This window comes from Heptranchias perlo, chromosome 30 (assembly GCF_035084215.1).
Source record: "Heptranchias perlo isolate sHepPer1 chromosome 30, sHepPer1.hap1, whole genome shotgun sequence".
NCBI lineage: Eukaryota > Metazoa > Chordata > Chondrichthyes > Hexanchiformes > Hexanchidae > Heptranchias > Heptranchias perlo.
This window is the reverse complement of record NC_090354.1, coordinates 8,650,712-8,671,561: the sequence shown is the minus strand read 5'-3', so window position 1 is coordinate 8,671,561 and position 20,850 is coordinate 8,650,712. Positions and strand designations below refer to the sequence as shown.

The 20,850-nt window shown below is 43.2% G+C and overlaps 1 protein-coding gene across 2 annotated transcripts in view; it reads right to left on the bottom strand.

The window, feature by feature from the left end:
- Nucleotides 1-863: 863 nt before the first annotated feature.
- Nucleotides 864-20,850, bottom strand: part of top2a (DNA topoisomerase II alpha) — a 53,258-nt gene continuing 33,271 nt past the window's right edge. Inside the window, exons 25-35 of one of the 2 annotated variants that reach the window (XM_067968837.1) lie at nucleotides 20,156-20,247; nucleotides 16,461-16,604; nucleotides 15,539-15,622; nucleotides 11,607-11,801; nucleotides 10,523-10,643; nucleotides 9,059-9,217; nucleotides 7,502-7,631; nucleotides 7,303-7,391; nucleotides 5,665-5,913; nucleotides 3,924-4,147; nucleotides 864-1,553 (exon numbers count right to left, since the gene is read on the bottom strand). In XM_067968837.1, the coding sequence (XP_067824938.1) occupies nucleotides 1,398-1,553; nucleotides 3,924-4,147; nucleotides 5,665-5,913; nucleotides 7,303-7,391; nucleotides 7,502-7,631; nucleotides 9,059-9,217; nucleotides 10,523-10,643; nucleotides 11,607-11,801; nucleotides 15,539-15,622; nucleotides 16,461-16,604; nucleotides 20,156-20,247 (1,643 nt within the window). In that variant the 3' untranslated portion in view covers nucleotides 864-1,397. The remainder of the gene's footprint in view (nucleotides 1,554-3,923; nucleotides 4,148-5,664; nucleotides 5,914-7,302; nucleotides 7,392-7,501; nucleotides 7,632-9,058; nucleotides 9,218-10,522; nucleotides 10,644-11,606; nucleotides 11,802-15,538; nucleotides 15,623-16,460; nucleotides 16,605-20,155; nucleotides 20,248-20,850) is intronic. The other variant, XM_067968838.1, reaches the window with a different exon arrangement.

Sequence of the window (20,850 nt, the reverse complement as noted above, 5' to 3'; positions counted from 1 at the left end):
GCAAGGCAAGGTCAGATAGCCTAGGAAAGTTAGCCCCATCAACCTGCTTGAATCAACCCAGCAAAACTAATTGGTAAGTTGAAGTATACATCTTCATGGCAAGAGTCTTGTACTCCTGGCTAGCCATCAGTTATTGTGAAATTGTTCTGTCTTCATACTATACATGACACTTAGGTGGGGAGGGAACAAAGGAACAGGAGTAGGCCATTTGGTCCCTTGAGCCTGTTCCAGCATTCAATAGATCATGGCGGATCCGCACCTTAACTCCATTTACCCGTCTTAGTTTCATATCCCTTAATATGCAAAAATCTATCAATCTCACTTTTGAGATTTTCAATTGACCCAGCCTCAACTGCTTTTTTGGGTGGGGTGGACGGAGGGGGAGAAAAAGAGTTCCAGATTTCCATTACATTTTGTGTGAAGTGATTCCTGACATCACTCATTAACGGCCTGGCTCTAATTTTAAAGTTATGCCCCCTTGTTCTGGAGTCCCCACTCGAGGAAATAGTTTCTGTCCAACTACCCTATCAAATCCTTTAATTGTCTTAAACACTTCAATTAAACCATTCCATAATCTTCTATACTCAATGGAATGAGTACCATACCTAGGCAGCTTATGTTGATCACAGCGTTGAATTCAAATTAAGCAGCAGATTTCATTGGTCATGACTCATTTGGGGTGGGATATTGAATTAAGAGGTTCAAATTAAACAACAAATTTTTGATGCATTTTCCAATGGAGCTTTTTTTGTGAGATTACATTTCAAATTAACAGATGAATTGAATAAAGCAACTTTGAATTAGTAGACTGTATATTGTTCTAAATTCACACATTTCTACTGAAAGAATGCTCAACACAATACTTTGTACTTTTTACAAAAATTTTTATTTCAGAAACTTTTAAAATGTAAAATATTAGTTAAGTGAAAGAGGACAGGTAAGTGAGAGTATAAGAATCAGTTGCCAGCAAATATTTACAACAGTCAAAGTGGAAACTAAAAATTAGCCAACATCTTTCCAAAACGGCTTTCCCCAATTTTCATTCTTCTGAAGGCAGTGACTTTTGCTGGGATATGATTTCATGGGCACTGGCAGCCCATTTGATCATTCTTCATACAGAAGCCTAGACAATAGCGTTAGGAGACTATTCAATCCTGTCCCCCGCCAAAGTCTAAACACATGCACTTTTTCCCAGCAGTAATCAGGAGCAGGAATCCTGCTCAATTTCCACCCCCCCCCCCCCCCCACCCAGGAACACTGCAGTGCCCCCAGTACTGCTCAATCTGAGATCAGCTAACGTTACAGAGCAGCAAATGAGCCTGGGACTTTCCTGGTCTACATGACTCAGTACCAAAATTGGCAGCTCACGTATCAAGAGAGCCCAGAAATTTAAAAACTTAGAAGATATCATCGTCATCATCATCTTCCAGGTAGTGGACAGGCTTTCTAGCACGGCCTGTTTTCACTCGAGGTGCTTCATCTAAATCAACACTTGAGTTGGAGTCTTCAGCGATATCAATATGGAAACTCTCATCTTCCAGCATCTTGCATTTCTGAAGGAGAACCATGACAAAAATTTTTTAAAAATACATCAAAAGGACTATCTGATTACTCTGGCTGCAATTTATCAAGAGGTTGAGTGAGGCCAGAAGCAAAGTTCTTATGCGTGTGCAAGTAAACAAAAATAATAATTTTTCAAAAACGTTAAAAATTCAAGTAAAATGTGGCTAACGTGGATTTCCAAAGTCAACAGCGAATGCACTAATTAAGTAAGTGGTGCCATGTGTATATCTACAACCACTCATCACCTACCAGTACTGCACCCAAATAGCCATCATTAATGTTTGATCACCACCAACATGTAGCAGGAGGCGAGATGACTGCAAGGGCATCACCGCTCATTGGTCCTGCCAATGTCCACATTCACACATTTTCAGCAGGGGTTGCCAGATAGTGATCAGGAGTGGGAACATTGGCCAATTTTACTCTCCTTAATACAGCAGCACTGAAGCCAATTATAGCACCCCTCTGCTGCTCTATCCAAGATCAGCTAACCCAGCACGAACCCCAAACCTCCTCACCTGTATGAGTTGGATGTCTTTCAAAACAATTTGATTAGTAAATTAAAAAAAAGCAATAGACTCCATTGTTGGGCATATGATCTCAGTACTCATTCACACAGCGTATGCTTGTGAACTTTAACCGTTTTGTGCATTTGTTGGCAAAACGCTAAGATTAAAAGCAGTGTGAGGCTGTTTTTGATCGTGTGTGCCTTACCTCCTTGGTTACTGCTTATTGGTTATCTGCTAAAATGGTGTGTAACAGATGAAAACGCCAGACTTCAACATCATGGAAATACCAGCAACATTGTACGGAGAGGGGAGTGGTCATCATGGTCAGTTTGACCACTTGAAATAACCACTTCAAGCCAGCAGAAGAAAGCAAGCCCAACTAATAATGAGCAGCTCCGATAGGGCACGTCATGGCAGCAGACAAGCAGCTTCAAACCACGTTCTGGATGGAGAGCGGGTGGCGAGTCGGGTCTGGATGGAGAGTGGGGATGGTTGCGGGGTCTGGATGGAGAGCGGGGTGAGGTCTGGTGCATCTTGTTGTGCGGGTCAACATTCTCAGCAATAAAGTCAAAGTATCGCTTGAAACTTAGAAGCTGCACTAAGATGTGCTGTGCCTGATAAATTCATACCAGAATTCCAAACTTTGGTGAAAGAGAAAGATTGCGAAGTTTTGCACTGAATGGTGGTAGATGTTTGTTAAGTAAATGTACACGTCAAGTACATTTACCTGTAATGTGTGCAAGTCGTTTTCTCCTAAAATTAGCGAATGTGGCTAAAATGGTGTCAACGTAGTCACACCTGTGGCTAGTCAGTGATTTCTATTGGACTACACTGACCTAGCTAAACAAAAATATGATACTTAAATGAATCAAGCAAAAAAAATCCCGTAAGTCAGTCAGATAACTGAAGAGTTTTTTAAATAAAAGTTATCACGTGACAAATGTCAACCCACATAGTGTGCCTCATTTTTATTACTATTTAGTAAGCTTTTATATGCAGTCAAAATGTATTTTTTTTCCCCTCGAGTTACATTGGCAGTTTGTGGGTAGATCTGTGTTTTGTGCAGATTTCATTAGAAATCAGCTTAAGATTACAATCTACCCTTGAGTCGACTGTAGTCAAATCCACCTAATTTAAGACTTTTAAGAGCAGCAAAAAGAAGAGAATTTCATCACCAGTCCTGGCTGGACTTGAACCAGGTCTCAGATGAAAGGACAGGCTGCTAATCTACTGCACCAGGCAGCTCTCTGTATTAACTGCACTTATTTCTGCTTATATCCATTATATACAGAAAACATGCTAGGTTCTAACCATTCTATTCTCCCAAAATGTACCTTTCATTTCACTATTTACACATCCCCTTCTCTTTTTGAATAAAAGTGAGTTAATTGTAATTGCTAAAACTGCTCTGCAGCATATTACAGTTGAGTAGGAAGGTCTCATTCAAATTATTAAATTTTTCTAGGTAGTGTATTTAAAAAGCAAAATCTACCTTTGACAGAATATAGTGAAAAGGAATTTTTAATGTCTCCCTCTTATCTTCCTTTGCCCTCTCCCAATCATGACAAAAGCTATTTTTCCCTCTGCTGATTCCTTACAACCACTCTCACTTTACAGATCAAGTGCGGAGTACATACTGGCTATAACCATTAGCTTAATCTGTAAAAAGTTGTGTCCAAGTCTGTTAACCCCTATATTAAACTCAAGTTTCTCAAAGGTTTTATTACTAACTTCAAAGAAATGCACCTGGCTATTTTAAACTGCAAAAAGTGAAAAGATCCAATGAACTGAACCAGACTGATATTTTGAGAACGACCATATGTAGGAGTCTACAGCCACATTAACACTCACTTTGTTCGCAGTAGCTTTTGTAGTCTTTGATCCATAGTCAGATTCCGAATCGGAGTCAGAGTCCTTCTTCCTTTTAGGTTTTTTAGCCTTGGCAGGTGCGACTTTCTTTGGAACATTGTCTTCATCGGAAGACATTTTGACTTTCATTTTTGTAGCTGTCTTGGAAGATTTTGGAGCAGCCTTTTGTTTGGTCAGAACTTCAAAGATGGAAGGTTGGTTTTCATCTAGAAATAATTATATTTTAGATTAGACCTAATTAATTATTGGGCTTTTCAAAGTTGCTCTCCGTTAATTTACTGCAGCTTTGCAGTGGAGGCATTTCACCTCGAAGCACAAATTAAATTAAAATACAAATCACAGTAAATGCCCCTCTTCCCTGGCTGAGGAAAAGAACAACCAGATCCCAGGACTTCCTCAAAGCTGTTCAAGCAGGGTACTTTCTAAATGGTAAAAAGTTAAAAACTGTGGATGTCCAAAAGGACTTAGGGGTTCAGGTACATAGATCATTGAAGTGTCATGAACAGGTGCAGAAAATAATCAAGGCGGCTAATGGAATGCTGGCCTTTATATCTAGAGGACAAGGGGGCAGAAGTTATGCTGCAGCTATACAAAACCCCGGTTAGACCGCACCTGGAGTACTGTGAGCAGTTCTGGGCACCGCACCTTCGGAAGGACATATTGGCCTTGGAGGGAGTGCAGCGTAGGTTTACTAGAATGATACCCGGACTTCAAGGGGTTAAGTTATGAGACGAGATTACACAAATTGGGGTTGTATTCTCTAGAGTTTAGAAGGTTAAGGGGTGATCTGATCGAAGTTTATCGGATATTAAGGGGAACGGATAGGGTGGATAGAGAGAAACTATTTCTGCTGGTTGGGGATTCTAGGAGTAGGGGGCACAGTGGAGCCAGACCTTTCAGGAGCGAGATTAGAAAACATTTCTTCACACAAAGGGTGGTAGAAGTTTGGAACTCTCTTCTGCAAATGGCAATTGATACTAGCTCAATTGCTAAATTTAAATCTGAGATAGATAGCTTTTTGGCAACCAAAGGTATTAAGGGATATGGGCCAAAGGCAGGTATATGGAGTTAGATCACAGATCAGCCATGATCTTATCAAATGGCGGAGCAGGCATGAGGGGCTGAATGGCCTACTCCTGTTCCTATGTCCTAGGCAGTGCCAATGAGTGGTTAAAAGGCAAGCCTCCTCAGTTTTTTCCCCCTTCCCTTGGTGGGGAGGAGGGAAGAGCAAAAAAAAAGAGAGGCTTTAACAACATAAAAATTCTTCCTAAATTAGATATCATTGATATGGCTAGGAAGGACATTGAACAAGTTTTGTCATAACACTTTGCATGAACATTGTGCTTTAGAGATTTACACTCTACTGTCAAACAATCAGGCATCAGTTACTCCAAAGACCAGCTGGTTACCTTAGATTACAAACTCAATTACTAACTTATCAAAAAAAGGTTCATCCAGTGACTGTCTGCTTTCAATAGCAATGTTAGATTGACCTTGACCTCACACCAGGTCAGAACAAATTTCCAATGTATAACTATACTATTGCTAAGCATCAACCGTGGCCCCTTTACTAGAAATAAAACTTTTATTCAAAGAGAAATATAAAATTGGGACCATTTTTGATACTTTTCCAGCCCAATTACGGACAGATTTGTTACCAGAGATTAAAGAACCAAGCAGATCGCAATCCATACCAGATCTTTAACAGAACAGATTCACTTGCCTTTCTTAGAAGCAGTGGTGGGTTTCTTGCCAAGAGCACGCTTTTTTGGTGCTGCTTTGTCTTCAGGTTTGGTTGTTAGTTTCTTGGCTGCCGGTTTAGAAGTGGTGGAAAGGATTGAGGGAGCTTCAGGTTCATCTTCCGCATCACTTTCTTGAGGAGGCATCCTCGCAGTAGGTTCATTAACCGAATCGGCAGACGATAAAGAATCATCAACTACTTGAGGAGTTTTCTTCAGAATGCCCGCTCCAGCTGTGATAAACAAGAATAGATATTGTGGTCAGGAACAAGTTTTTTAAAAACTTGTAATTATTAAAACCACTTTGCACTATAGTCTAACAGAAAGGTCACAAATCGTCTGATGTGTGTAGTATTTACATATTAATTACATTTTCTAAACAGGTAGCACTAATATTTTTCCTCAACGCAAGAAAAATAGTAACCGTATTCTTTACATTGTGTTTTTATTAACCCTATTCTGTACTACATTAATCAGTGATCCAATTTTAGCAACATTTTGTAGGATTACGAAAATATTAAGAGTTCTTCAGAAACAAATTATAGCAGATTGATCTAGGCCATAACATTTAACAAGGTACGTGCACAGCAATATGGATGTGTTACGAACACAATGCAATACAATCTCAAATGCATTATGGTTTAGGAAATTTCAGTCAAAGCTCTTAATATCAAATTTGCAACCCTCTTTCACAATACTCTATTATATTCAAGTCACTGAATGAAGATAACCTGGCTTTATGTAAGTCAACTTTTTAAATCCCTTTGCTGATCTACTCTTTTAACATTCCAAAATGCTTGTAAAATCCCATGTGCTCTACAACAAGCCACTAGGCGGTGCTTAGGAGCAGATCAAGTGACATAGCCCATAGCTAGCACCACCTCCTGACCAAGGATTGCTCATGCAAGGAATCACGGGGCCAAGATGTTATCCATCGATATGCAGCACAGTATATTGCTTTAAGTGTAACATTTATAACAAGTCAGCAGCTAGAAAAATAGAAACAAATGAATGGCATTGACTATACTGTGTAATAGGCAGGCAGCAATGCTTACTTCAGGCAAGGTGTAATCACAATACCAACTGCTGCCAATAAAAGGCAAATTCAAATATTTGAACTTGCTTCTATTGGTATACAGACATTTTACAAATGTACAAACTGCAACATCAAGCCCAATAACTCTGAATAGGGTTACATTTTGTTCTACCCCATCCCACTTGGGAATTGTTATCTTGTTGGGGTATGGTTCCATCAGTTTTGATCGCCATCGAGGTGATGTGCCACATTTCATTAGTATTTCACCATAGGGGAAATCACAGCAGAGCCCAATTTGTCCACATATGCACTTTATAACAGGATTTACTGGATGGCGAACAGGGAAGAACCCTAACCAGTTTCCACTTTCTAATCCAAGGGCACAGAAGCTAATTTTCCATCTACCACCAGCTGGCTGAGATCTGCTAACTCAGCATGGATTTGAGATCAAACCAGAGACCCGCTAGTCTGTATGAATCATTTACTTACTTGATAAAAATTATAAGCCATTAGTGCTGCTTCAAATCTTTTGTCAAAATGATAATTTCTTAAAAGTTAGTACCACCGGAAAGGGAGATACACTTACACTTACAGGTTTTGGAAGACTTCTGGGATGGTTGCAGAGTTTCACTCTCATAGGGAACAGTTTTCACTGAAGCTTTTGACTGAGCTTTCCTGCACGGGGCACAGATTATATTTACCATAAGTAATAAACAAAATGAATGCAGGATTATAGTTCCATTTGATCAAATTCTTTAATTTTAAAAAATTTAATTTTCACTTACTTAGGGGCACATTTTGCCTTTGGAGCTGAAAAGTCAGAACCACTGTCAGAAATATGAAATTCATCGTCGCTTTCATCACCACCATTTTCATCCTCGTCAGATGATGCAAACACATATTGGGCCTTTGATACTGTTATAAATGGGGAAAAGAGAACTCATCAAAAGAAAATTATCTGTATCTTCCCACTTAGGAAAGATAAAATTAAAAGTGTGAGCAGTGCTTGGCAAAACACCTTAAGTATGGGGGAGAACAAAAACTGGTCAAAAATATAAGTACTCAGATGTGATTTCAGCTTTAAAGTTCCAATTTAGTATTCGCATTTTTTTTTGAGAAATCCAATTGAAGGGCTAAAAAATCATAGCACAGGATGCCAAAGTTTAAAAGTAATATTTTGGTGACATCAAGCTTAGGTATTAGAAACCTGAAGATTATAGAAGGAAGACAACAAGGGAAGGCATTCCACAGTTTTGAAGTCCCTGGAAAAGAATGAATAGGAGACTGTGCAGTGAGCCTTGATTTCAGTGATGGAAGAAAAGGGCGTAGTCCTATTAAAAAATATTAAACATGGCTTTCATTTTTCGTCTAGAAATGTCAGCAAACGCAAGATATCATCTTTTGCTGAAATCTCCAAAAGGTATGCATGATACTGAAAGAATCAATGGCCCTATTTGATGCTAATGTTAATGTCAGTGGCAGCCTTCCTGCATTTGTCCGTAAAAATATAATTTGGTTGCTTAAAAATGTGCAAGAATTAATTTTGCAGACATGCAACTTAAAAGCTGTACAAGGACCATCAAAATGTTTAACCGTACACCACTGTTCTTTAAAGGTGAAGTCTTCTGTTGAGAAGTAAATTTTTCTATGTAAAATTAGATAAAGCTTGTTTACAGGGAGTTTTAATGTGGCCACTGAAGAATGAAATAGCTTTAGAACAGAGTAAATGCTTTTAGCTATTTCAAGCTTATATAGACAAAAAGAAAATCTGCAAATAATGGAAATCTGAAAACAGCAAACCCATCAGCATATGAAAGACTCGCAACAAACACCAATGCTGACCTTTTTTTGGTCAATTTTTGTCCTCTGCTGAAGACACTGACTCTTGCTGGGGTGTGGTTCCATGGATGTCAGCTGCCCTCCAGAATCTTGCTCAAGTGGCCATTTTTCCTCGTGAGCTAAATCAGCAAGTGTTTTGGCAGGTTTATTTGTCCTCATCCAAAGCCCTTATAGATGCACTTTAGAGCAGGGATCACTCAATAGCAATCAGAGGCAAGAACCATGCTCAATTCTACCCTTGCCAACGTCCCAGCCACTCGAGGTCTCGTTACAGACCCAGGCGCTTTTGATCTGTATGGCTCATGCTGCTTTTCCCAGCTCAACCATTGAAGGTAACCATGACTTCTTATGTACTATCTACAATGTGTGCTTTTTCAAATAGTACATTTGCTCTGGTGCATGTTCACAAGGCCAGTGTTTACAAACCATCTTTGCAAAACATAAAATGCTGCCCCATTGTCAATGTGAAATATTTGGCAGGAATATGGATTCAAAAGCACTACCTGCCATCCTTTGTGGTTTCTCTCTGGGAGCAAGATCAACAACCTCCACATCACTGCCAGATTCAGATTCTGAATCTGACCAGGGGTTCCTCTTCACTTTTGCAAGAGGTTTAAATTGAAGTGTAGTCTGCTTCTGTGCCTTTGGCTTAGCCTTGGTCCCTAAAAAAAAAGTACAGTGACTATTCAGTAACACAACTAAAATAAAGTGTAACAAGCTCATTCAAGTGGATCATGCCTATATAAAATTGGTTAGTAGCTGGCCAGAGCCACCTATCTGTTGGCTTTCTTCATCTCAACTGAAGTTAGTGATTTCTCAGTAAGGTTATTAGATTGTGTGCAATATAACAAATACTATTTGATTCTGCTCTTCTGAAATCCCATCATTCTATCAACTGGGTTGAGGATGATGTATGATATTATGGAATGGGAAGAAGAGAGATTCACATACACAATCACAACACAGCAAGTTTCCAATCTGGTAGAGCCAACACAGCAGGCAGTCAATAGGAAACAAGGCATTTTGCTAATGTGGTGAAGGGGAATATAAAAAAAAAACAAGCCTTTCTTGCAATCATCCCAATAGCCAGATGGCAAAGGCCAGCAGCCTATAGAATGGTTACAGCACAGAGGGAGGCCATTCAGCCCATGCAGACTCCTTCTGTTGGGATACATTATGCGACATTAAGGAAAATGTAAAAGTACACAGACACAAACAATAAAGTGTAATAGAACCAAAATGATTTACACTGTCCAGTAGCTCAGTTGCATGAGCTGGTTTTGAATTCCCAGATAGGGTAACTTAGATATAAGAGGTTTAAGACTGAGAGGAGAAGCCTTTTCTTTTGCTCACAGGAGGCTGTGGAATGCACTACTGGAGTTGGTGATTGAAGCAGAGAATGTCAACATTTAAGAATAAGTTAGAAAAGTGATCAAAGAAAAGAGGAGTAAAGCGATGTGGAAGAGCGATCACATGGGATTAGGACTGCTATTCATGTAGAGAATAAACAACATGGACTGGTTGGTCCAAACAGCCTGTTTCCATATTGTAATTTCCAAGTAATTTTATGTTTGATGATGTATGGAATATGTTTTACTTCCTCCATTAAATATTTTTTTTTAAAAAAAAGAGCATTTACATAGGAGACACATTCCCGTTTTCCTCAATTTCTCTCCATTAGAGTACACTAGTGCTACACACCTCCTCTGGAACATACAACATGATCCAGCGATTAGGCCCAACCCCCAGAAGGTCCGCAGCAGTTACTTTCTCCTCCTCACATCAAGGGAACACTTAATATGTCTCTGCGTAAGGTGGCTGCAATTGGACACTCAGTGGAGTGGCTGAAATTAAACTGGTGTCCCTGTACAATAGTGCCACATGCTGGTGTTCCAATGTGCAGCACAATGCCACATCCTGTTTAGGTAAGCTCGGTCATTTTTGGTTAAATGATACTGTACACCTACCCACTTCAGTTTTCGCTTTCTTGGTGAGTCGTTCTGCAAGGCTTGTATGTTCTTTCAATTCAAGAGAATTTTCTTCTTTATCACCAAATTCCATCTTAACAGCAAGAGAATCACTTTCGCCCTGCAGAGTACCCAAGATTTTTTTTAAAAAACAAAGTCTAAAATTCACAATACAGCCGCAACAAATAACTGTGATTGAAACATTTCATACTGCAGTACCAAAGATCAAAAATAGACATATCTAAAACAAGTGGAATTTTGAACAATTCACCATGTGATAGTCTCCAAGGTCTAATATCACTACAAGCAAACAAAACCAACACTGTCAAAACCATTACTGTTGAAAACAAGTTCTTCAACATCCATGCAAGAAAAATACAAGATGGTGTGTGAATTATAAGCAGTGAACCACATTCAGAGTTCAACTGAAAAACACTGACTTCTGTAGACACCTGATCAAATTATTCAATTGTATTGCAGTCGGTATCCTGCTTACTGCCCCATTTAGAATTTTCGTTTTGAAATATATGTGAGTATTACATTTAGCCAGCAAACCCCAGATGGGGTTTTTAAGAACCATACCCCATTTAGAGCACATAGCACTAATTAGAAAGTAACTTTCCCTTTCCAGCTCTCATTGAAAGAAAGATTTTTTGTTTTGTGGTGGAGGCCAATGAAAATCAAGAGAAGTTGGGTAAATACCAAAGTGATATCCAGCCTGTACTTTCTCATCAATTAGCATGCACTATGCTGTCAATAACAAATATCACATGGAAAGTTAAGATCAACACTGGAATTTAAGTCAACAACTTCATCAACTATAATCTTTATACATAGTCAGTGCAGTAATCAATATTGAGAAAACTTCTTAAAAAAAACCTTGTAGCATTCTTTGTTATGGCAGCATTTTGGTCCAGGTATTTTCCATGCAGTACGTTAATGAAGGCATCAAGGTCCAATCACAATAGTAACAGTTATTTTAGAGTTGATGACTTATGCTGTCATTTGTTTGTAACCCTTAATTGTAGTTTAAAAAGCTTAAAGTTTGTCTTCAACAATAGCACTAGAACCAGATAGGGCTCACCTTTCCTTTTCTCTTGATATTTTTTTTGGTGGCCTCGGCCTTCATGGCAGTAGTAACTCTGGGGACAACCCTTCTGCCCTGAGGAGAGGGCATGGTTTCTTCCAACTGCAGCTTTCTTATTTTACCCTTACCACCTTTTTTAACAGCTTTTCCAACATGAGCCACCTCGTCATCTTTTTCCTGTATCTCCACACGCTGAATAAAAAAGAAAATTGTTTTGAAAAGAAAAAATACTGATCTCTTCAGTGAGAAGATGCAGAAGTGATACAAGAAGTTATCTTGTATGAAGATCTGTGTTCCCTGCAAAATTTCTTGCTGGTTACTTGATAAACTAGAATAAAATGGGGTATGGTAGCATAGTGGTTATGTTACTGGACTAGTAATCTAGAGGCTTGGACTAATAATCCAGAGTCATGAGTTCAAATCCCACCACAGCAGCTGGGGAATTTAAATTCAATTAATTAAATAGAAAATCTGGAATTAAAAAAAAACTAGTATTAGTACTGGTGGCCACGAAACTACCGGATTGTCGTAAAAACCCATCTGGTTAACTAATTTCTTTTGGGGAAGGAAATCTGCCGTCCTTACCCGGTCCGGCCTATATGTGACTCCAGCAATGTGGTTGATTCTTAATCGCCCTCTGAAATGGCCCAGCAAGCCACTCAGTTGTAAAATCTCGCTACGAAAAGTCATAATAAGAATTTAAAAAACAGACGGACCACCCAGCATCGGACCACTAGGCACTAGACACGACAAAGGCAAACCAAGCCCAGTTGACCCTGCAAAGTCCTCCTCACTAACATCTGGGGACTTGTGCCAAAATTGGGAGAGCTGTCCCACAGATTAGTCAAGCAACAGCCTGACATAGCCATACTCACAGAATCATACCTTTCAGCCAACATCCCAGAGTCTTCCATCACCATCCCTGGGTACGTCCTGTCCCACCGGCAGGACAGACCCACCAGAGGTGGCGGTACAGTGATATACAGTCAGGAGGGAGTGGCCCTGGGAGTCCTCAACATTGACTCTGGACTCCATGAAATCTCATGGCAACAGGTCAAACATGGGCAAGGAAACCTCCTGCTGATTACCACCTACCACCCTCCCTCAGCTGATGAATCAGTCCTCCTCCATGTTGAGTACCACTTGGAGGAAGCACTGAGGGTAGCAAGGGCAAGGAATGTACTCTGGGTGGGGGACTTCAATGTCCATCACCAAGAGTGGCTCGGTAGCACCACTACTGACCGAGCTGGCCGAGTCCTGATGGACATAGCTGCCAGACTGGGCCTGCGGCAGGTGGTGAGGGAAAAACCTACTTGACCTCATCCTCACCAATCTACCTGTCCATGACAGTATTGGTAGGAGTGACCATCGCACAGTCCTCGTGGAGACGAAGTCCCGTCTTCGCACTGAGGACACCATCCAACGTGTTGTGTGGCACTACCACCGTGCTAAATGGGATAGATTCAGAACAGATCTAGCAGCTCAAAACTGGGCATCCATAAGGCGCTGTGGGCCATCAGCAGCAGAAGATTTGTATTCCAGCACAATCTGTAACCTCATGGCCCGACGTATTCCTCACGCTATCATTACCAACAAGCCAAGGGATCAACCCTGGTTCAATGAGGAGTGTAGAAGAGCATGCCAGGAGCAGCACCAGGCGTACCTAAAATGCTATAGACAGAGCTAAGCAATGCCACAACCAACGGATCAGATCAAAGCTCTGCAGTCCTGCCACATCCAGTTGTGAATGGTGGTGGACAGTTAAACAACTAACGGGAGGAGGAGGCTTTGTAAACATCCCCATCCTCAATGATGGCAGAGTCCAGCAAAAGACAAGGCTGAAGCGTTGGCAACCATCTTCAGCCAGAAGTGCAGAGTAGATGATCCATCTCGATCTCCTCCCGATATCCCCACCGTCACAGGAGCCAGTCTTCAGCCAATTTGATTCACTCCATGTGATATCAAGAAACGGCTGAGTGCACTGGATACAACAAAGGCTATGGACCCCGACAACATCCCGACAGTCATGCTGAAGACTTGTGCTCCAGAACTAGCCGCTCCTCTAGCCAAACTGTCCGAGTACAGCTACAACACTGGCATCTACCCGACAAAGTGGAAAATTGCCCAGGTATGTCCTGTCCACAAAAAGCAGGACAAATTCAATCAGGCCAATTATCACCCCATCAATCTACTGTCAATCATCAGCAAAGTGATGGAAGGTGACGTCGACAGTGCTATCAGGCAGCACTTACTCACCAATAACCCGCTCACAGACGCTCAGTTTGGGTTCCGCCAGGACTACTCGGCTCCAGACCGCATTACAGCCTTGGTCCAAACATGTACAAGAGCTGAATTCCAGAGGTGAGGTGAGAGTGGCTGCCCTTGACATCAAGGCAGCATTTGACCGAGTGTGGCATCAAGAAGCCCTAGTAAAATTGAAGTCAATGGGAATCAGGGGGAAAACTCTCCAGTGGCTGGAGTCATACCGAGCACAAAGGGAAACGGTTGTGGTTGTTGGAGGCCAATCATCTCAGCCCCAGGACATTGCTGCAGGAGTTCCTCAGGGCAGTGTCCGAGGCCCAACCATCTTCAGCTGCTTCACCAATGACCTTCCCTCCATCATAAATGGGGATGTTCACAGTGTTCAGTTCCATTCGCAACCCCTCAGATAACAAAGCAGTCCGTGCCCGCATGCAGCAACACCTGGACAACATCCAGGTTTGGGCTCATAAGTGGCAAGTAACATTCGTGCCAGACAATGACCATCTCCAACAAGAGAGAATCTAACCACCTCCCCATGACATTCAATGGCATTACCATCACCGAATCCCCCACCATCAACATCCTGGGGGTCACCATTGACCAGAAACTTAACTGGACCAGCCACATAAATACTGTAGCTGCAAGAGCAGGTCTGAGGTAGGGTATTCTGCGGTGAGTGACTCACCTCCTGACTCCCCAAAGCCTTTCCACCATCTACAAGGCACCCCATCCACCACCCTAAACAATCACTCTCTCCACCACCGGCGCACAGTGGTTGCAGTGTGTACCATCCACAGGATGCACTGCAGCAACTTGCCAAGGCTTCTTCGACAACACCTCCCAAACCCATGACCCCTACCACCTAGAAGGACAAGGGCAGCAGGCACATGGGAAGAACACCACCTGCACGTTCCCCTCCAAGTCAAACAACATCCCGACTTGGAAATATATCGCCGTTCCTCATTGTCGCTGGGTCAAAATCCTGGAACTCCCTACCCAACAGCACTGTGGGAAAACCTTCACCACACGGACGGCAGCAGTTCAAGAAGGTGGCTCACCACCACCTTCTCAAGGGCAATTAGGGATGGGCAATAAATGCTGGCCTTGCCAGTGATGCCCACCTCCCATGAACGAATAAAAAAAAAATGAATGGAAGAAAACAAAAACACAAGTATTTTACATTATATATTGCAGCCCAACTAAACAACATTTTTCTTCAGTAAACTTTTTGCTGTGCAATGACAATATTCCAACTCTGCTCAGTTAATTCTGTAACCTTTCTCTTGACCTAATGCAAAGTCAACTAGCAAAACTCAACAGCTGTGTTGGCTACAGTTAGCAGGTGCAAGGGGAAAAAAACACCTAGAAACAGCAATGAAATGTACTGGGATTGAAATTGTTCCTTGTTGTGCCTGTTTCTGGGCAGAAAAGAGGGTACAAAGGACCAATTTTGAGGCACAATGTCTCGCTTCTAATTAGTGCCTGCGCCCGGGCGGCAGCACATCCAAGCCCCATACAAAGGCTTAAGGAGGCCTGTAAGGAAGAGGAAGAGGGTTGGGGATGAGAAACAATTACTGAAGAATCCCAATTTATATAGTGTGACAATTGATATAATGGCCATATTAATCTAACACCGGTCTCCAATCAAGCAGAAACAGTCATCATACCTCAAGCTCCTCAATGAAGGCTGCCAAGTCTTCCTTCCATAGGTCTGGTGGGCTTTTCCTTTTTACATCTTTCAATTCTTTTTCCTAATTTAAGAGAGATTGGAATTACAGACCGAGCAATAACATTAACTTCCATTTTCTAAATCATGTACTGCGACTCCATACTTCCCAAATTTGGACCATATCAGACATGGGCATAGAAATTGTGCCGCGCGGGCATGGTTCGCACATCGTACTAGTGAATGGTGAGGCCCAAGGCACTCCAGATATTGGGCCTTGGGGCCCCATTTCAATGTAGCCGGTGAAGCGTCAAGAGCCCACTGGTGAAGAGGACTCCAAGTCTGGACCGCTGCTAATGCTGTTGGGGATCGGGAGTAAAGGGGAGATCAGGGCCAAGAGCGGAGGCGACTGGGGGATGTGTGTGTGTCTGGAGCGTCGACCGGGTCCTTTAATGCATGGCAGGGTGGAGCACTCCTGCTCCTCCTGGCTCCACATTCTGGTAAGTTACTTATCTTCTTTGTTGCAGGCAATCCCTAGAGCTCGTTTCCCTGCATGCAGCCAGTGCTGGCCCCAGAGCAAACCAACCTTACAGAAGGGGTGCCTCAAACAGGTGTTAGGCCCCTTATTTACATATGCAAAGGGCCTAATACCTGCTTCAGGCATGGGTAAAGAACACCTCTTGTTTGTCCTTACCCAATATGGTCAGAAAGCTGCTCATGCTTCCTGCCCACCACATTAGGACCAATTGCTAAGCCATGGTTCACAAATATCCAAAATCAACAAATTAATTTAGAAACAAATGCAAAGGTGTCATTGTTGCTGAAATTTTGCAGGTTCTGCTCGGAGACAGAATAGAATTCCCAAGAACAAAAACTTTATCTTCACATTTACTGTCAGTCTTCATTAACCTATGTAAACCTACTTTGACATCTCTCTGTTTAAGCAGTTCATCCTTCTTTTCCTTAGTCAGATACCACATGGGCATATTCAAAAGATAGTTGAAATCTACTCCAGATGAAGTGGTGGATTCCTCTTCCTCTGCATCCTCCAAGTCAGATTCTTGCTCCTGTCAAGAAGCAATTAAAAACAAAATTAATGTAGGCAATATCTTTAAATTTGAAAGTACCCCCTTAAATCTAAGCGATGTCTGAACTCCTACCTTAAAGTAGATAAATTAAGTTTTGGTTATACTTTTTGGACATCCACAAAGTCACACCTCCATACTCAGATAAGAGTTTACTCGGTAGATGCTCAACCCTAGACACCCACCCTGGACATGGTCCAGGACAGGAAAGGATACCAATTTGCAATATTTCCAATGGAACAAACAATAGCTATTGCCAACTAGCAAATATGTTGTGTAGTAATGGGTTCTGTTAAGACCTGGTGCTGTTGGATGGTGTAAACATGCAGCACCACTATCTGCTAGCACAAAGATTCTATCAAACCCCACAAGGTAATCAAACTACTTTAATCAATTCCTTCAGAATAGCTTTGAAAAGCAAATAGCTATCACAGTAAGAATTTGAATTTACTGGTTAGTGGCTATTCAAATATACATGATGTACACCATTAGTGCTATAATGATTCCTGTTTATCTATGTACATGTATACACCTGCATGATATTTTTTTGTCCAAGTAATTTCATATATTGTAACTTGATTCAACCACATTGCAATGGTACTTCTGGCATTTGACATATCTGTCACATTAGGCCACTTGTATCCTGTATTTGCAGCTTTCACAGTTCCAAATAGAAGGAGCAGTTTAAAAAAACTATGACAATTCAGGCAAGTTTACAGGAGTTCAGAGTTCTAATTACCATTATTTGCAACCTTGGCGTCCAATTTGACCCTGAGCTTAGCTTCCGACCCCATACCCTCACCAAGATCGCCTATTTCCACCTCCGTAACATCGCCCGTCTCCACACTGCCTCAATTCATCTGCTGCTGAAACCCTCATCCATGCCATTGTTACCTCTAGGCTCGACTATTCCAATGTTCTCCTGGCCAGCCTCCCACCTGCACCCTCCGTAAAATTGAACTCATCCAAAATTCTGCTGCTTGTATCTTAACTCAAACCAAGTCCCGTTCACCCATCACCCTGTGCTCGCTGACATACATTGCCTCCTGGTCTGGCAATGCCTCAATTTTAAAATTCTCATTCTTGTTTTCAAATCCCTCCATGGCCTCGCCCCTCCCTATCTCTGCGCTCCTCCAATTCTGGCCTCTTGCACATCCCTGATTTTCATCACTCCACCATTGACTGTTTTGCCTTCAGCTTTAAGCTCTGGAATTCTCTCCCTAAACCTCTCCGCTTCTCTCTCCTCCTTTAAGACGAAACTTTTGGTCACCTGTCCTAATATCGCATGTGGCTCGGAGTAAAATTTTGTTTGATAATGGTCTGGGAAAGCACCTTGTGATGTTGTTATACATGATGGGCTCGATGTTACCAGGGCTGCGGGTTCGCGGCGGTGGGGGGAGGGCTATCGGGCGCGTGGGTAACACGCCCGGTGAAATTAGTCAGCCACCCGCCCGATTGCAGCCCAATTGGATCCACTTACTTGTTCTTCCGGGTTCCCCACTGCTGATCTGCGCGTCGGGCAGGCTGCGCATGCACAGTGAGATCTGTCAGCTGGAGGAGCTCTATTTAAAGGGGCAGTCCTCCACTGACAGATGCTGCAATAGAAAAAATGACAGCATGGAGCAGCCCAGGGGGAAGGCTGCACCCAGTTTAATGTGGCCTCACTCCAGGTATCAATACATGGGGTGAGGAGGAGGGGGAGGACAGAGATCTTCCCCCCGGCGGGCGGGAGGAAGCGGCCTGCCCCTGCCACCAAGAAGGCCTGGCTCGAGGTGGCAGAGGAGGTCACCTGCACCACCAACATATCACCCACCTGCATACAATGCAGGTGGCGCTCCAATGACCTCAGTAGGTCAGCCAAAGTGAGTACACTTACTCATTCCCCTACACTCCATCTGCCACATCACCGCCCCCACCCCACACCTCCTTCTGCACTGCCAACCCTACTCTGTCACATCACCCCTCATACCCACTCAAACCTCATCCTCATCTTACCTGCACTTACTCAACTCGCCAGTACTCATCCCGCCACTACCACTCAACCCAATCCTCATACAATCTCATGGCTCTATCTCATACTCACCCTCTCGTGCATCTCTTTTACGGTCAGCCTCACTCAACCTGCCACTACCTGTGCTGCAGCCACAGGGCATGCATCACATATGTGCATTAGGCAACGTGTCGTGAGCATGAAGGGGATGCACAAGGGTGTTTGAGGGTTTGTCATGGTTGTTACTTATATTGAATTTTTGACCAACTCACATTACATATTATATTGGCACCACTACTGCCATGTCTTTGCGAATCTTGTCTGGTTTGTGCAATAATGCCCTTTCCTGAGGATCACTATGAAGACCCACAACTGATGCCACCCATTGTGTCACTGCAGAGTGGGTGTAGGTGTATTTGCAGGGCTCTTTTGTGCAGACGGCTGAGAGATGTCGGCGATGTCTCCGGTTGCACCCTGGAAGGATGCGAAGGAGAAGTTGTTGAGGGCAGTGGTGACTTTGACAGGTAAGAAGATGGTGCTCGGGCCAGCCAGGAGCAGCTTGGCATGAAGGAGGCTGCAGATGTCCACGACTACATGTCGAGTGACTCTGAGCCTCCGTGTGCACTGCTGCGCAAAGAGGTCCAGGAAGCTGAGCCTCGGTCTGTGGACCCTGTGGCGAGGGTAGTGCCCTCTGCGACGCATCTCTCTCTGCGGTAGCCCTCTCTCCTGCTGTACAGGTGGATGTGTCACAGCACTCTGTTGTGGAGCTCCACGTGTCAAAGGTGGACGGCGTGGCTGGTGATGCTGTTCGCCCTCCGAGGAGGTCATGACTGCAGCTACGGCGGCCCCCATCCGGTAGATGTACATCTGAGGGGGTCCGCAAGGTAGGTACATGTCTCTGGACCCCGGGGTAAGTGTGCAAGTTGGTGACTTTGATTGTCAGGAGGAGGGTGGTGGAGGCCAAACTTTGTCCCAAGTGACAGAGTGGCCTCCTGCAATGAGTGAGGGTCTCCCCCCCACCCCCAACCTGTCAAATGGACCTTTGCAGCTGCCACAGGCTGACAGGTGCAACAGGTCCATTTGAACTGGGAGTGTTTCTCCTAGTATGGGAAACAGTCCCAGTTTGCTATAAAATCCCACCCCTCCTCACATAATCCCTTAATCAGGTCAGTTAATGACCTGAACAAGCAAAATAAATAGCTTCAAATGGAACCCCGCTGGCTTTAATTGCCTGCGGGATTCCCACCAGCGGGGGCTGCGCGCGCACGCCGGCACGTCAGTGGGGAATCCGGAAGTGGGCGGGTTGGAGTCGGGCTCCCAACCCACTCCGGGATTCTCTGATTTTCGGAGCCCCCCCGCCAGGAACGCACCCGATAGCGGGTGCTAAAATGATGCCCGATATATTTCAACTTACTAGATCTACATGTAAAATGATCATTAAAAAAATCACTTCATTATATTGTAATTGGCATCATTTGCGTCTGTGCTGCAGGCTGTAAGTTGGTAACTGCACAAGTCACAACTAATGTTGCTGGCATATCACCTTTTCCTGAGATTGTTTCCAGCTTTTTACAGGATCGGAGTCATACCCTCGATCGACCAGTAACTGGATCAATTCACGTTTTGGTTTGTTTTCTGCAGACGGAAAAAAATTATAAATTGGATATTAGACTTAAAGTTTACCAGAGGATCCATGCACATTAAATGGCCTGTACTTCAAGTACAATTTTGTAGTTTAATTTCACTGGTTATTAAAATCACATTGAAACCTACATGAGAATACCCACTCACAGAAAAGTCTATTCAGCCCAAAGAATCATGTTCCACCAGAATCCTAACCTTCCATTACTGACCAACGAGAAGCCTTTCATTCTTTCAGCTATATAGGACCCGATGTTAGCAGGGCTGCGGGTTCTCGGCGGGGGGGCTATCGCGCCCGGCAAAATCAGTCAGCTCCCCGCGTGATCGTAGCCCAATTGGATCCACTTACCTGCTCCTCCGGGGTCCCCACGGCTGATCTGCGCGTCGGGCGGGCTGCGCATGCGCAGTAAGATCTGTCAGCTGGAGGAGCTCTATTTAAAGGGGCAGTCCTCCACTGACAGATGCTGCAACAAACAGAAAAAAATCACAGCATGGAGCAGCCCAGGGGGAAGGCTGCTCCCAGTTTAATGTGGCCTCACTCCAGGTATCAATACACGGGGTGAGGAGGAGGGGGAGGACAGAGATCTTCCCCCCGGC